At 47.9% G+C, this 17,891-nt stretch overlaps 1 protein-coding gene across 2 annotated transcripts; it reads left to right on the top strand.

Moving 5' to 3' along the window:
- The first annotated feature begins 1,126 nt into the window (after positions 1-1,126).
- On the top strand, positions 1,127-9,424 carry LOC135918535 (achaete-scute homolog 2-like). Of its 2 annotated transcripts, none has more exons than XM_065452150.1 (2): positions 1,127-2,060; positions 8,822-9,424. In XM_065452150.1, exon 1 carries the CDS (start codon positions 1,375-1,377, stop codon positions 1,990-1,992), a length of 618 nt encoding a protein of 205 aa, XP_065308222.1. In that variant the 5' UTR covers positions 1,127-1,374; the 3' UTR covers positions 1,993-2,060; positions 8,822-9,424. The 2 variants fall into 2 exon arrangements, 1 of the variants encoding a protein (XP_065308222.1); XR_010569674.1 differs by lacking the exon at positions 1,127-2,060 and adding an exon at positions 4,275-4,405.
- The last annotated feature ends 8,467 nt before the right edge of the window (positions 9,425-17,891 follow it).

Here is a 17,891-nt window from a genome sequence, read left to right as displayed (position 1 = left end):
TTAAAATTTATTGCGTGTGTAATGGAATGGAATTGCATTGAAAAACGTTTATTCTATAAAGAAAGGGTTGCGGAGGCAATGCTTGTCTAGTTGATTGAAAACTGACAGATGCATATCAGCACAATAAAGAAAAGAACGTAAGAAAAAAGGAGTAGGGAAGAACAGAACGGGCATTTAAGTGGAGCGCCCGTTCTTGTACTTTGCACTCCCTCCTCCTTAAGTTGCCCCCGTCTCATCGTTTCACTTACAGTTCTTCTTCATTTCTATATAAACATATCTTAACGGCTGCTTGCTCAATGCATGCTCCGATTTAAATTCATTTCCTTCACTTCATTCTCCACATCAGGCTGTTTCTATTGCCGACTTCTTCACTTGTTGCCGTGTGTTCTGCTTGTCTAATTGCGAGCACCTGCCCGTCGGCACATACATCTTGTGGGGGATTGGTGGGGGATCGGCCACGGATGTTCAGATGCTCAGTGGCAGATCCCAGTAACCGACACCCACTGTTTGAAATTGGTTATACGGACAGCTACCTAGTGGAACATTGGCACGCAGGGGTTGCAGCAGCTACCGGTATTCGAAATAGTTGAGTCACTGAAGAAAAAAGTATTATGAGGTTTTACGTGCCAAAACGCCGATCTGATTCTGAGGCACGCACTCCAGAATAATTTGGACCGACTGGGGTTCTTTAACGTGCACCTAAATCCAACGGTGTTTGAGCATTTCGCCCCCCATCGAAATGCAGCCACCATAGTCGGGATGCAGTTTTGAGTCTCTTGTGCACAAGCAACAATTTCCTCGGATCTATACGCTCCTAGCAAAGAGACCGCAGGCAGACGTCTGCTGCCATCTGTGGGCGCGTAACGCAGACTCTTGGCACGAGAGCGCTAGCCCACGAAAGCACCAAAAGTGCCGCCGTCTTCACGCAGCGCGCACGAAGGCGGTGGGACGGACCTCACGGAAAGGAGGCCCCCATTGTAGCGGGTCACGGGCGAACCCTCAGAAGTTCGCCGCCATTGGACGGATCCAAGCGGCGGCCCATTTCCTCTACGCGAGCGGAAAAGATGGAGAGCGGCTGGAGGCGAGAGAGAGAAGTTCGCCATTGTACACCTCAACCCCCGCAGAGCGGTCGCGTGCGTAAGCGTGCGCCACAACAAGAGCGGGAGCTCTAATGGCGACGAAAAGAAGAGCAAAGAGAAGTGGCAAAAAAAGAAAGAATATAGTGAACCAGCCGCTGCCAGGCTCGCGACTCCCTCGCCCGCGTAACAACCACCACTCTCTCCCGGCCGTCCCCCGTGCGAGCAAGTCGTTGCGGGCCGCGTGGTCCGCTCCCGGTGCTCAGTACGCGCGCAACTGCCTTCGCGGAGAGGTGTCATGAAGCCCGACCGTATCGCGCTCTTTCAGCACACCCACCACCATCATCACGCCGTCGTTCACCACGCGGAGAGTCACCCCAACTCGCGCCAGTGCCCGCCGGCGAGCCCGAGGCCCACGGGCGTGACTTCTTGCGTAGCAGCCACCGCGGCTCCGTACACCGCGGCCGTGGCCCGCCGGAACGAACGCGAGCGAAACAGGGTGCGACTGGTGAACAGCGGGTTCAACGCGCTCCGCCAGCACGTGCCCCAGACGGGCCAGAAGAAACTGAGCAAAGTGGAAACGCTCCGGTCGGCCGTCGAGTACATCCGGGAACTGCAGCAGCTGCTGGAACTGACAAGACGCCAATCGGGATCACTTCCCGAAGATCAGTACAGTGCCCCGAAGGAAAACAGGGTTCCTGAGGGCGGATACCTCAGCTCTTCGCCACCCCTGACTGCGGAGTCAGCCTCGTCTCCCGGCGGCAGCAGCAGCAATGAGTGCGGGACGCCTGTTTCCCACGTTCAGCGGGCGGGTAGTTTCCAAGACCACTGTGCCTCACCGAAGACGGAATCCTGCGGCGTTGACGACGAACAGGAAGTTCTGTGGGAACTCGCTTCCTGGTGGCCCGCGGCGTAGCATGGCTAAAGACTCTTGCTTGTGGTTTTGTTGAACGCTCCCGTGGTCGCCGTGGACGAAGTTCTTGCGTAAGTGCGCTCTTTGTCTGTTCTTGTGTGTGGTATCGCGGTTAACATATCTTTTGTCTTGCCTGCGAAGACATTTGCTGCCACTCGCTTCATCAGATTTCTTATATATCTGCTCGCTTCTGCAGAAAAGCGCCGCTGAATATCACCGGCGCCATTTCATCTTCAATTGTCCAGGGCTGTTTCCCACTTCTGCAGATATAACAATAAGTGCTCTTCTATATGACAGATGATATGAAAAACTATCCATTGAATATTACGTTCTTTTTTTTTCGAAGTTATTTGCATTGTAATGAGTGTATCATGCGTTCCTACTTGAAATACTTGAAATGGAGGCACATTTGCGTGGTTTAAACTATCATTGGTTGTTAAAGAAGGTTTTTCAACCGCTGTCGACGTGGACAAAATCTGGCGCTAGGTTTCGGGGGAAGATGGAATGGTGCTCGGCACCTATCAGACTTTGACTCGAAGTACTGGGCATACCGTTGCGACGGATGCAATTGGGGTTCACTGCTAACCATCATGATCATTCCCAACAAGGTATAAAGCTGTACACAAATGTTGCAACTTCGCGCTTGGAAAATACCTTGCATGGCATGCTTAATGCAAATTCTTTCAAAGTGACTGATATGATGCCTACTGCGCAGTTCCCGCAGCCAAGTCCTTTTTGCACACACAAAAATATATATATATATATATATATATATATATATATATATATATATATATGCTCATGTGTACATTTTTAAAAGGGAACAGGGGAATATTTTTGGTGGTCCTGTCATCTAGCACTCTGCAGCAGTTCCTACTGTTCCAAAATGAGCTGGGGTAAATTGCATTGACTACACGCGCACTCACCATCTAGTAGAACGCAATAAAACGAAAGAAAGAAGAGCAAAAAAGACGCTGGCTCATTCGATTGCTGGAATTCAGTTCTGCCAGGCGCTTTCCTTTATGACTTTCCCCTGCAACTTTCTCTGTTTTCACTGTAGCCGCCATGTGGTCTTTAGGATTCCCTGCATGCCCCGTCAGCTGAAGATAAAGGAATCGTGCAGCTAGAATTACTTCACAGTAACTTGTTATGCGCGGCATGTCTGTGCTCATTAAATCACAGCTCACTGATCGCAAGCGGCTTTAGAGTTGCTTGAATCTCTTGATGCGTTTGCCGTGATTTTGTGCTGCGTGTATAGTTCGCGGACAGTTCTAGAAAGCCAGGTGTAGGAAGGAAAGTGAAAGCCTGTCGTGCTTAATCGAACAAATTAGTTCGAGATGCGGCTGAACGATTCGTGTCACATATCTCGCGCACCGCCAGGAATTACAGCCTTCTTGTAATGCAGTATGAGCGTGGTAAACTCGTGTTATGCTTTGGTACCTTAGTCTATACACTAATTTATTTCTGCAGAGTCTCGCAAGTCAGTTACTTCTGTAAGTTTATGGTTCAGATCGGATGCAACATACAGTGAGTGTAAGATTAATCACTGATAATTTATTTGCTGCTCGACCCCTTCTAAAATATGGGAAGGATCGTTTTGTACGGAATGTTGTGGCAAAGGCTCAAGTATCGAGCACGAAAATGCACATAGCGAAATATAGCTACGCATCCCTTGAGCAGGTTTATCTACATTGTACGGACTAAAGAGAGCATCGCAATTTCGTTCAATCTTCAGTTCAAACATTTAGGACGTATATGACTGAACCTGGTCGCCACATATTTCCTAAATAAATGCTTGCTTGATTCTCGTATTTCACCGCTTGGTAATTCAGCCAATAACGCGCGTTGGGGAGCTCATTGGTACACATCACTTCGAAAGCAAACAGCGCGGAGAACGAGACTAAACAGAAAGACACAAGACGGAGCGCCAGCTACCAACTGAGGGTTTATTTCCACGCGAGGCGACTTTTAAGCCATAGAAAAAGTAAAAGAACAGCTTCGTTCTCTTTAGTCCTGATCTTAGCGCTGTTGACTTTTGAAGTTAATTGAGGGCCTTTAAATGGCCAGGTCTTACACATTTAAATGGATATTCCCATTTCACTTTCGCTTCTCTAACCAATTTTTTGTGATCATCAGGACACAATATTGCTGTCCGAACAATCTGAAATCTGAGAGGCCACTAATGAAACATTCAACCTTAAAGAAGAGAAAGAGGGTCTTGTGGAGCTGTTATTTTCAGTGGTCGTGTTAGGGATATCGAGATATAAAAACAAGGGGGGGGGGGGGGGGCATATGACTCCGTGTCGTCATTCGCTTCGTAGTTTTACGAGGAAACCTTCTGCAATGCGCACATGCATTAATGAACATTCTGGAGGCCCATGAACGCAGCAAGGCTTTCAGGCCTTTGATTAACGGGGTAAGTGACGCCAATGTGTACCTAATTATTATTTTCCTTAGGGAGTCTCACTGTCAGGCACGAAATAGGCAAATATTTCTCTGTTGTTCTCTGCACACTGAAAATTACGAGCAGTATTTGCGCTCATTCACTCTATCGTTCAATTCAGTTCAGTTTAATTTCCTTGAAGACAGCCGACTTCGAAGGAATTGCATAAGGGGAGGTGTACAAAATGTGATAATAATACACAAAAAGGGAGGAAATTAATGCAAATTCGAACACAACCTTGTTTGAGAGTGTCAGTGACTCGAAGCAGAAACATGGATGGTCAGGCTATGTCAGCAGCGTCAAGAAGGAGGCAGCGTTCCTGTCTGTAGTCATTCGGAAAAAAAAAACTAGAAAGAACAAGAGAGACAAAATCACGCTAAGAATGCTGATGTTTGAGCTCGCGCTTGTGAAATTAGTCCCGGGTGGCTAGTCCAGTAAGATATGCGCGATGCTAGTGGGATGAAAGGTGCTTTATGAAAGTTTTAGTACGTCATAAGAATAAAAATAAATAGAAGCGATACGATGATGCACAGCAAGTGGCAGGATTGCGAGAGTAATTTCAGTGAAATATGAAAAATAAATAAATTATTGCATGCTTTATTACAGCACACCGTACAGTGAACGAGGCAGTGTGCTGCCGAAGTACGGCAAAACGTGAACACCTAGCAACTAATTCGGTACTTGATGGGATTTCTTGTTTGTAGAGTTGTGTCCAGGAATAGGCGACCGATAATCTTGTATAAGAAACCATGAACATCCCGTCGGTGCCCAGATCAATGTACTGCTACTAAATGCAGGGTGGACTGCGAAACAAAGTCCGCAGTTTATGACTCTGACGCGTTTGGAATGATGTTTATTGAAGGTAAATTGCCGCGGCATTTTGCTTCATGAGCACTACCTGTTTCGTAGTCAAGAAACGACATAACGTGCACCTTGAAGTTGTCTCGGTGATGTGGTTTCCTACAAAACTCACTGGAGGGAACTCTGAGGCAGCGATCACTCAAATGTACGTGTGAGAACATGCACCTATTCGCGCTTTAATCTTTTGCTCGTGGCTTCAGATGTGCTAGCGCCGTTGTTTTACCCGCTTTTTCCTCTTAAATTTCAGGGAAATCATAGCTTTGTAAATTAAAATAGGAATGCCGTAAGTTTCCACACACGTGCGCAATCGTCGCTCACTGTTGCATTTCCTTGGAAAAAATCGCTTTGCAAGCGGCAACGGCCCTCGATGGACGCTGTATTCTTAAATGCGTCGCTCCTATGCTGGATAGACGGGCACAGTTGCACTCCCTAGACGCTAACGCCAGACTTATCTATAAGAACTTCTGTAGGAAACATTGCTTTCGGCAAGTTTGTTTTTGTACGTAGACATATTGCGCTCCGTGGTTAAGAAAGCAGACACAACAACAAGTCAGGCATTACGTTCGACGGCTCATGTTAGCGCTATATTTGTTTGCACTATATTAACACTAGTATATTTGCGCGCACAATATTTTCATGTTGTAGTGGCGGCGTAGAATCACACAGTGCGTACACTCGAACATCTGACGTTATTTGCATGAATGCGCTGATGTTCACAAATAATTGAACACGAAGCCCTGCGGCCGAGTCACCACACAATCGCTAGATTAATTTAACGCGGAGTAACAGTGGTACCAATGAGAGTGCTGTTCGTAGAGCGCTTCAAATCACAGGCGTACTCGGCAAACTTTAGTGGTGTAATTTCTGCATGAAAGTGCACGGGTGGGTATTTACAATATGCTTGTAGTGACATATAATTGCCAAACATACGTTAGCCTACATAGATTGCACGCTGTGTCTGTCTAGTTAAGTACCGTCGTACGGAGGCTATTATTTTAAACTTGCAATAACTATAATGACGAAATTACAAAACGACACAGGCAACCTTAGGTTTAATGTTTGCGGCTGAATGAATGAAGCGAATAGTTATTATTTGAAGTGAAATGAATGTTTTTTGTAATTGCACCGCTACTAATAAGAACCCTTATCTCCTCTACAAGGCTCTTGTCGGAACCGCTTCTACTCCATGACATTTCCTCTGGTGCACGTTCATTTTAAAGCTGCAATAGGCTGCGCTTATTATGTCCATATGCACTTGTATGCAAGTGTGGCGAAGTTTAGAGTAATTTTTCAAATTTGGATATATGTCTTCGCAAATTTCTACAAGAAATACCGAGCTTTTGTTCCCGCCATTAAAAGCACATACAACACATGCACTAGAACAGCGTAACCGTGTCCCACACCCATCCCTTGCTCTATTTAGATTTTCGGTGGTAACACAAGTTTATTATTAATTGAGAAAATAAAGACGCAACAATGCATAACTTCACCTACACAACTCTACGTTCGCTCCTAACATCCACTAGAATATCAGTTGTATCCTTTGCTTCTCTCTAATTTCTGCTGCCGTATTCTTTTCTCTAAAACTTATAGCTATAAATTTTTGTTCTCTCGCTCTTCCTGCAGCCATTAGGTATTTCCGAATTTTCTCTCGACAAAAAGATGGGATGTTCTGCTAGTTGGTCCTATTATGTTGGCAGTAAAACATTGCGCAAAAAAATTTGGACCCTAACACCGGGAGCAGATGGCAACTAACGCTGCTATCAATTGCTTACTTCTATAAACACACCAACGACAATAAACACACCGAAGCTTGATCGAGCGAGCGCATCAGGCCACTTCTTCATATGAATGCACGAAGACTTATCGTTACGACATAATCAGCTATGGTGCGTGTAAAATAGAAACATTATAAAACTCAGCATGACCCTTGTGCAAAAGTAGTTGACGCCTTGCTTGTGCCCATAGCGGAATCCGTGTTAATGAAGAAAGCTTTCAAAGCCAACCGGGTCGCGTTAACGTGCAGACCTGCCTAGAACCTGCAGCTGGTAACTTATAAATAAATTTTGGTCTTGCGAAACCACGCCTCATATGCACACCATCCACACTACTTAATATGGCGGGACTAATGGTATTAGTTGTCTTTCTTCCTAGTTTTTTAGAGCTCGCTCCCTAAGTCGGTAGTTCACACCACGTTCTCTCTGGCCGAAGTAAACCTGGGCACCCTTTATAGGAGTAGTATATAGAACCCCCGACAAGGCCCTTCCCGAAGGAGCAATTATGCCTCGTTTGGCAATCGCGCTTGCCGTCATCGAGAATCCGAGGACAGAGCTTTGACTTGTGTAATTGGACAACTTGTGTCGAAATTTATGTACTGCAGGCTAGCAACAGTATAATGTGTTTATGATATCGTTTTGAACGGCATCATTAATCTGCCGTTACTCGCTGGACAGTATGCGTGCCATATACTCTCTAACTCATTTGTATTTGTCTCATAATCACTGTCCACTGTGAAGAATACGCCAATGTCATGTGTTTTTGGACGGATTCGGGACCTTAAATGCCAACCATGTACTCGAGGTCATTTCAAATAATTCTTACTGAAGCATGCAGTTTTGAGTTTTTCGGCAATTGTAGAAAATTACTCCCTCACTTCTGCCGAACAAGGTATTGTTAACTTAATACGTCCGGTAGTTAAGACATGTTTACGCTTGCATTGAGTTACTTTCTCCTGAGGAGAATCGTTTATCTTATTATTGCTGCTAAGGTACTAAGGTACTGCTAAGGTACAAAACCGGCATACTGCGTCTGAATTTGTTTTGAAATCCTGTCGTCCTTTCGAAAAACCAGAATTCTCGCTGCCTACTGAGGACATCAACCTTTTCTCGGTGACCGCAGGAACCCGTAGGATTGGCTGATGAAAGTGTTGCGCTGATTGTTTGAAGTAAAGTTGAGCTCCCTAAAAGTTGACGTGTTACAGTAATATAAAACGTTTCGCTGCTATTACACGATCATATAGCCAGCCTGTCGACGTGCGAACCACATGTCCTTGTACGACAATTCTTCTGTACTCACTCTGACGTAAGTCATACCATGGCTGACATGCTAGTAAGCCGTCACCTCCTACTTCTATGCTTTTCTTCTACTGCCTGTACGTTGCACCGGATACTTCGAACTTGGTTTTGACTGGCCCACCAGTCAAAATTCTTGAATTTAACCATTTAGTTTGCTTGCTTTAATTGCGGTGTTGTGCGAGTTTTTTATTGTCAATAATTTTTGTTCATACATGCATGCATGCATACATACATACATACATACATACATACATACATACATACATACATACATACATACATACATACATACATACATACATACATACATACATACATACATACATACATACATACTGTGTCATGTTTCTCAACAAGTTACGATGTACATTTGAAGAAAACAAAAATGTACCAACAGATTTACAGTGTCGGTGCCCTCGTACTCCATTTGCTAACAACGTTTTACGTCTTTTAGTCTGCAGGTTCCTGCCAAGGACGTTCCGGCCTGGGATCAGAGGGGGCGAAAGGATGCTCGTCGCACCCACCACGAAAAACAACGGCCGCGCGTGTCACCGCTCGGCCGAGCTTCTTTACTGCTTCGAGGGATGCCTCTAGGATTTGCCACGACACCTCGCTCATGTGATCTACCTTCTGCATGTCGAGTGGAGGACGTGCTTTGCGGTGCCATTCAAAACTGCAGTATTACTGGACACGTCGCGTGTCGAAAATTTCAAGAAACACAGCATGGTTGTGATGCCTTCGCTTCTGCCAAACGTAGGTTTCCTATTGTTCCCAGGTTCCAACGTCCTGTACATACAGCTTGCGTGGTTCCAAAGTTACTGTGCCAAGGACCACTGTAAATAGACACTTTTTCGTGAGTCCGAATATTTATAGCTATACATTTTTGATACTGTTTTTTACTACCTCAGAGTGCCATAGCCTATACATTTGTTGATCCTCAGGAACAGAATAACCAGAAAACACGCTCCAACTCATTGAAAATGACCTCATTGCGTTGTACGCATATATTGTTCTGTTCAAGGAAGACGTTGTTAAATAAAAGTTTTTCCCTTTTTAATGTGTACGTTTACTACTACTTTCAGCACTGAAATGGCATTTGTTTGACACTTTGCATGGTGTCAGGAACCGCTGGCATAAACTTAGCCGAAACGATCAAACATTGTGAAAATTCACAAACATGCATACTCAAGTACACTACAGCTTCAACAACGACGACATATACTCTATGTAGTTTTGCTTTCTGCCCTTCTCATTGTTCACGCTTCTGATAAGCAAAAACGTCAATGTGAATAAGGATCGAAGGATTTATGCGCACTTGAGATTTTGTGAACGCGTATCTGCATTTGCAAGGCAGCGGAGGCACTCATTCCTGGATCCCATGCTAGAAAATCTATAGAATTCGGAATGCTAAATTGTATTTCATGGAATCTCAGTGCATCTGGTAATCTTGAACCCTTGCCCTCACACTGCTTGCTGAATGCGGCAGCTGCAACATTACTACTATTGTGAGCTGCCGTCATTATAGTATTGCCGTCCATTCGTCGCGGTATGATGACGTCGAACACTTTGCTTCACAGAAACTGCAGATATTGAAAATATTTGGCACTCAAACGTTTAGCGTTTAATAATGCTAAGCAGAGCTGTGATGCGTCCTGCCACGCAAAAACCGACTGCTTTCCCGCCTCGGTGGAGTCACTTTAGACGTAACAACCTCAAAACCACGAACTTCTCTAAATAGTAACGGCGAAGTATCGCTTATTCTTTGTCCTAAGCTTGAGCTGAAACCAGCGATGGCTGGCTACGAAACACAAGCAAGCTAGGATATAAGCGGGCTGCCTGGGTACCGCCATACTCTTAGGATAACCAGGGGAAGGCGTCTCTTCAAACTTACTCAAGTCCGGTAATCTCTACCCATGCGCAGTCGCGGTAGCCGGTCCCGGTGGAGCTAACGTAAAGACGGCAACGCTGTGCTGTAACTCTGTAACATAACATAGTGGTCACGCGTCGCTTCAAATGGGTAAAACACTTCTTTTGCGGTGGTGTGCAAAATACAGTCGACTCCATTCTTAATCAAGGTGAGACAGATGATCATGTAGTGTAAGCCTATTTCTGCCGTCGACGTTACCACGGAAGGATGCGAATTTGTGGCAGGACTGCACCTGGAACTCCGTTGTCGACATCGCCTGGGAGACCCGCAAAGTGTAAGTCACGTGGTGGCGTGTTCCCTTCGGCAGTGGATCATTAGTGCAAATTACTTCCCTTTAGGTTGTCGAACCAAGTTTGAGCACACTTGAGTATTGTGAAAATTTGGAGATATCTAAAATTACACCGCGTAAAATCACTACCTTATAAGCCAACAGATAATAACGCTGGGGAAAGCATAAAAAGCATGTTTCACATCCGTCTGCAATACCCCTGAGTGGCGCTGGCTAACACTCCTAGGGCTAGATCTGGTACACATAAATACCAAAGATAGTTCATGGATGGACGGCCGTCGCCGTTGGGAAATTGGTAGTGCAACGCGCGCGTCATGCAGATGTTGTGGGTTTGTCTCCCACCGGCAATAGCTTTTCGTTTCATCAACTTTCTTTTTCCCCTTTTTTCATTATTTTCTACATTTAACTTTAAATCATAGGTAAATACCCCCATGCTTCCCTTCGCGGCATTTTGTACTGGCCTTATATGGAGTCGATGTACGAAAATCGAGCTCCTCTGGTTTCCCATCTCTGCGTTGACAGGATGACAAAGTCGTAATTAAATAATGTTTTCTTTTCTAAAGGAGGTCGTTTGCGCCTATCTACATATATGTACCCCACATTACACTATAATAAACAGCGCAAGACTTTTTGCGCGTATTGTTCGAAATATCCCATCGCTTCTTTGTATTGTGGATGAAACACTATAGCCGTGACGGTACCGGCTCTCTTCCTCCTTAGGACGGCGCCCGGTACATACATGCTACCTCTCGTCTGCCGACACCTTTGTGACTAGGACTGAGCTCACGCACGGTGCCTTTGTCCGTGCGGGGAGCGCGTACCTCGAGTTGTTCCTGTCCCGACGCTAAGCCGAAGAACGGGTGCCTAGTTCTCGCGTGAGGTCGTACCACGCCGAGCCGCACTCTTCGGAGGCCCAAGCCAAAGGAGATTGTCCGAGCTCTCGCGAGTACGCCCATCGGTTATCGCGTGAGCAAGTAGCATAGCCGCCGGGACGTTTCCTAGCAGCGCGTCCCAGCTTGAGCCTGTGCTCTCGCAGCGACGTGCTACAGGCGCCCCTAACTATATTTTTCGCCCTTGGTGCGGGACCCCTTTGGTTCCCCGCCGTCCCGGGACCGGGCGTTTGTGCAGTGTTGGGCGCCGTTGGAGACTATAAACGGTTTCCGTCAACTTAAGACAATACTGTGTTCTTGCGTGCGTCGCTCGGTAGCCCCTTGTGGCCTGAGCTTGCGCGCGCAGCGGCGCTAGAGGCTGATGGCTGACGCGGCCCGGTGGCTCGCTAAGCTCGAAACCGCGGTGGTCGGTACTCCTGTGAGACCCTAAGACCCCACAAGTCCTACGCTCAACTATTCAAATCTAGATTCGCTTTACGTCTAAGCATACGCAAAATTACCTGATTCATAGCCAATCCCCCATAGTGTGGATGCGCCACTGTTTAGGATGCGAGACAAGACAAGAGGACGTAGACATTCTTTGATGACTGATGAAGTGTATTTTTGGTGGTGCTGCTCCGCATTCTCGTCGATCCCACGTCTTTACACTGGTGTAGGTGCTGAGTATTCATGTTTGGCATCCCTTCCCCGTGCCGACGATCGAGCCCGGAATCGCCATCGCGCATCGAAACACCGGTCCACCGGTTCAGTCGTCACCTACTAGGCCTAGCTCCCGAGTACAATACTCTGCAAGAAACATCGTGGAGTCGTTTGCCTCCAACAACTATCATTGCCCCTGCAGCTCCATCGCAAGTAACACTGCAGAATCCTATGTTCCGGAGAGCTTTCATGGGGATGCCTGTAAAGAGGTTCAACATTGACTAAACTAGTTCGAGTGCGTCGCCAAGTAGAACCATAAGACCAGCTCGCAGGACAAACTCTGCAGTGTCTATTTCTATCTGAAGGACAATGCTCGGACGTGGTACGTCAACCAGGAGAGTAGCTTTGCCAGGTGGGATGACTTCCGCGCACAGCTGCTGGATACCTTTACAAGCATCGACAGGAGGGAAAATGTTCAGCGTCTCCTTGAAATCCGCATTCAAAAACGCAATGAGAGCGTTGCTATGTTCTCGGAAGACATGGCCCGTCTTTTCCGTAGGACAGACCCCGACATGCCAGAGGAACGAAAGCTGCGGTATCTCTTGCGGGGAGTGAAAGAGCAACGGCTTGCCGGCGTTGTGCTAAATCTACCGACAACAGTGGTGGAGTTCACAAAAGAGGCTACAGCCATTGAACGGACCTTAGAGCAACGATATCGCCGGCATGACCTGAGTAACTCGGCGGCAAACAATTCTGTACTGGCTGCGAGCAACGACAGGTCTCTGAGTGAAGTTGTCCGAGAGGTGGTGCGAGAAGAGCTTCGCCAGCTCGGATTTGTTGTTGCGCCTACGGAACCGGTACCAGCGTTATTGTTTGTGATTGATGTGGTCCGGGAAGAAGTCCGGCGAGATTTTTCATCACCAGACTGTGGTAACAAGCCGCGGCACCTTATTTATGCGGAGGCTGTTCACCATCGAATGCACACAACTTCGACGCTGTTGACACCCACAACTCGAACATCGCCTACGCTACAAACATAGCCAATATCGTCACCCCCATCGACTCTGATGACCCTGCCGATCACGCCAGCACAGCTAATGCCGTATCTTCTAAATGCGCATGCCACTCCTTGGCTCCATGGAGAGTTGCCGCCGAGCTATCAGCGTCGGAAAACAGATTTGTGGCGCACCGTCGACCTTCGACCAGTGTGCAACAATTGTGGGGAAACTAAACACGTATATAGAGTTCGCCACAAATGGAACAACTATCGCACCGCTCAATACCCAAGCGTTCCTGCCAACTATGCCTATTATGCGCATGACGGTCGACGCGCCTACAACAACGCTCCTGTGAACAGTGAGCCGCAAATTACGACAACGCCCCGACCACGTTCTCCTTCTCCATCTCCTGCGCGATACAATTCGCCGACTCGTCGCAGTTTTACCGACGTCACTAGGGGCAGGTCCCCTAGCCCTTGACGGGGAAACTAGCTACAGCGATCTCCGGGGTGAGGTGGCCAGTACTCTAACTTCTCCACATCCCCCATTATCGACGAACGACGACCTGAAGTCTCCGATTACGGAGAAGACGCCAAATACAATGACGAATATGACGAATACGAGGTATACAACTACGGAAGACGTAACTTACGTCGTCAGCGCCGACCTCATCGTTCGTATTGGCGGCCTCCAAATAGCCGCTCTTGCCGGCACTGGCTCCCATTTTTCAATCATAAGCTTACAAGTCGCTGACAAACTAAGAAAGGTGAAGACACCATGGCACGGGCCCAGCAGAAGAACCGCCGGAGGTCAGTTGATGACACCTGTTAGGAAATGCACGACCCGACTCTTCGTCGCTACCCTCGTCATCCTTACTGAGTGTTGCGAGGAACTTATATTGGGCATTGATTTCCTGAATAACATCCGTGATTAAGATCTGTGACAGAAGGGTACCGTTTGCCAGGAGCACAGATAATGTCACCATGGTGAAGCAACAACAACCTCGCTTACGTATTGCTGCGGATGACGTTACACTTTTGCCGCGGAGTTGCTCTCTCGCACCCGTGCACTCTGACAGCCTCCAGAATGGGACTGGAGTCGCTGAACACAACACTGCGCTAGCACTGAATTGCGGCTTCTCCATTGCCAGAGCACTTATCAATGTAATCAACGGAAGCGCCGAACTCTTGCTGACGAATTTCAGTAAGGAACGTCGACACATCGTAAGAGGGTCTGCTGTCGCTTATTTCGACGAAGTAACACAAATGCAAAACGACCACTTAGCGCAAAAGGCCATTTAACGTCCTATCGCAGGCGTTAATCCGGCGTTAACGACCGTTGAGCGAAACCGCCTTCTCGATGTCATCAATCAGTACCAGGACTGTTTCTCATCTGCATCAGGAGCTGGTCAAACGCCACTTAAGAAAAAAATACATCATTACTGATGTCGACGCCACACCCATTCGACAAAACCCTTATATTGTGGCCCCAAAGGAACGCGAAGCAATACAAGAACATGTAAAACCATGCTGGAACGTGGTGTTTTCGACCATGTAATAGTCCTTGGGCATCACCTGTAACTTTGGTGAAAAAGGACGGTAGCCTGCGCTTCTGCGTCGACTATTGGAAGCTCAATCAGGTCACACAGAAGGCAGAAGGACGTTTATCCACTGCCACGTATTGATGATTCCTTGGATAGTTTACGAAACGCGTGCTACTTTTCGTCAATGGACTTGAAAAGCGGTAATTGGCAGATCGAAGTGGATGAGAGAAACCGAGAGTACACCGCCTTTGTGACGCCTGACGGACTTTATAAATTTCAGGTACTTGCCTTCGATTTGTGTTCGGCGCCAGCAACATTTCAGCGTCTAATCGACATTGTGCTCTCTGGACTCAAATGGCAAACATGCCTTGTGTACCTGGATTACGTGATTGTCTTTTTCGCAACGTTCGACAAATACTTACGAAGGCTGAAAACGGTTTTTGAAGCAATACGCTCTGCCGGTCTAACTTTGACGCCTGAGATATGCCATTCTGGTTCTCATGAGCTTTAGTTCCTCGGTCACGTCGTCAGTAGCCAAGGAGCCCGACCTGATCCGGATAAAATTGCTGCCGTCGCTAATTTTCCGACCCCATCAGAGAAAAAGGCCGTGCGACGTTTTCTGGGACTCTGTGAAAATACCCGGCGATTTATTGCAAATTTCGCACTCATCGCATGGCCGCTAACACAGCTCATCAGAGGATATGTCCATTTGACTTGGGGCTAAGACCAGCAGCGGTCATTTCCCGAGCTCCGGCAACACATGCAAGCGCCTCCTGTGCCCACACACTCCGATGAAGATGCCCCGACGATATTGCATACAGACGCCAGTAATGTCGGTCTGGCGGCAGTGCTCGTATAATGGCAGGACGACCGTGAAAAGCTGATTGCTTATGCCAGTAGGACATTATCCCGAGCAGAGGCTAACTATTCCATAACCGAAAAAAACTGGCTGTGGCTTAGCTAAGGTTAAGCCCAGGATGCGAAGCATACTAGCCTTTATTTTAACGCGACAGCGTTAAGGAGCTCGTGTCGCAGAAAAGCCGGTGTCGTCGGCGTCGGCTCAGGCGTGCGGCGCTTGCTCAGGCGCACATTTCGTTGTCGCGCCGAACGCTGCGTTGCTCGACGCTCACCGCGTCCGATGCGGGGCGCGTAGTCGCTGCGCCGTAGCAAAGCCATCTAGAAACAGTCTCTGTAGCACGCCGCAACCTTCGCTTCTCATTCCAACGAGCAGCTCTGACTCCTGGAGGCATCTCACCTCGTGAGTGTCTAGCAGAGGCAAGCGCAGCTGCTTATATACCGCCGCGACGCCGCGAGCGACGGCGCGAGTTGGAGCCCCGTTTCTCCTCTGTCGTGACTTCACGGTGTCACGTGGTATTGAAGGCGACACCGCCGCGCCTGAGGAGCTGGGTTGAGCTCTAGTAATATGCTTCGCATAAAATGGCTGTGGCTTAGCTAAGGTTAAGCCCAGGATGCGAAGCATACTAGCCTTTATTTTAGTTGTTGAACCACTGTTTAGCCTGGTGAACTGCTGTTGCTTGGCTATATTTGGTTCGGCTAGACGAAGAAACAACTCATGCGTTACTCTGCTTATTCCTTTATTTTCAAACCAATAAATACGCTGTGGTGATCAGTAAAAAAGTGGCGAGCGACAGATACACTCGCCGCTTGACGAGTTGATGCATGTTGTTGTGACGCCAGTGCCCTAGCGGGAGGAGCGGGAGTTAGGCCGCAGTACCATCTGTGCGACCGCAGGCGAGCGCACGAGCCGGCTATGTAGCTACGCGGCCGCAAGCGAGCGCACGAGTTGAGCCTCCGCTTTTGCAGCTGTTATGACGTCATATGGTAGCTACGCAGCCGCGCGCGGCGCAGCAAGGAAGAGCGTGGTTGTGCGGCTAGTATGCTTCGCATAAAGAAATGGCCAGGCTTAGCTTGGTTAAGCCAAGAATACGTTGCATATTGCGCGAGTTGGGGCCCAGCTTTTCCTCCGGCTGTCGTGATGCCACGTCCCGTGGTTACGCTAAAGGTCAATGGTGGCTGCCCGGCCGCGCCCAAGGGCTGAACTGAGTGATTGCAATATGCAACGCATAAAAATAGAAGCAACCTAATAACAAAGATAGCAAACTTAAAAGAGAATAGACCCACATATGAGACGCGCAGCAATGAACAATGGCTCATACTCTCAATGGTAGCTACGCGGCCGCGCTCGGCGCAACAAGGAAGAGCGTGGTTGTGCGGCTAGTATGGTTCGCATAAAAGAATGCCTCGCACTGTATGGGTAGTTCTGAAATTTCGCCTGTATTTGTACGATCGGTCTTTCGCCGTCGTTAGCGATCACCATTCGCTCTGCTGGCTCATTAATTTGAAATATCCTTCCGGCCGGTTCGCACGCTGTATTCTTCGACTCCAAGAGTTCTACTTTGTTGTCGCATACAAGGCGCGAAAACGGCACGCAGACGCCGAAAGCCTTTCTTGGTCTCCTGTTGAGCCGGCAGCACAACACGATGACGACATGGTCTTTCTGGGACTCGTGGACACTGCCGATCTTTCACGCCTGCAACGGAATGACGCTGAATTGTGGCCACTTATTGATTACCTGGAAGGACGAACCAACAGCGTGCCGAGGCTATATGCAAGAGGGTTGGCTTCGTACTGCTTGCGCCGTAACGACCTCTACAAGAACTTCTCACCTAACGACAGCACTTACTTATTCGTTGTTCCTTCATCGCTTTGACATGAAATCCACACGTCTGCCACGACGAGCCGACTGCTGGACACTTGGGCTACACTCGCACATTGGCACGGATTCGGCGGAATTACTACTGGCCGTGACTTACTGCCGTCGTTAAATGTTACGTTCAGATATGTCTGGATTGCCAACGTTGCAAATCGCCATCCGTAAAACCAGCCGGGCTACTGCACCCTGTTGAAGTACCGGCCAAACCGTTTGCACAAGTAGACATGGATTTTCTTCGCCCCTTTCCAACGTCTACTACCGGCAATAGGTGGATAATCGTCGCCACGGGTTATCGCACTAGATGCGCTGAGACAGGTATTCTGCAACGAGCAACAGCAGATGAAGCGGCATGGTTTTTTCTCGAATCCATCGTTTTAAGGTATGGCGCTCCCGCAGTAGTCGTGACGGACAGAGGTACTGCGTTCATGGCTAAGTTTTTGGATATCGTTTTACGTCTAAGTGGTTCCGCCCACCGGAAGACAACGGCGTATCACCCCCAAACAA

Source organism: Dermacentor albipictus, unplaced genomic scaffold (genome assembly GCF_038994185.2).
Source record: "Dermacentor albipictus isolate Rhodes 1998 colony unplaced genomic scaffold, USDA_Dalb.pri_finalv2 scaffold_15, whole genome shotgun sequence".
Classification (NCBI taxonomy): domain Eukaryota; kingdom Metazoa; phylum Arthropoda; class Arachnida; order Ixodida; family Ixodidae; genus Dermacentor; species Dermacentor albipictus.
The sequence above is the reverse complement of the archived record's forward strand: the minus strand, read 5'-3'. Positions and strand labels throughout refer to the sequence as shown.

Coding starts and splice junctions, on each gene's coding strand:
- LOC135918535 (XM_065452150.1), top strand. CDS start 1,375: ATGAAGCCCGACCGTATCGCGCTCTTTCAGCACACCCACCACCATCAT.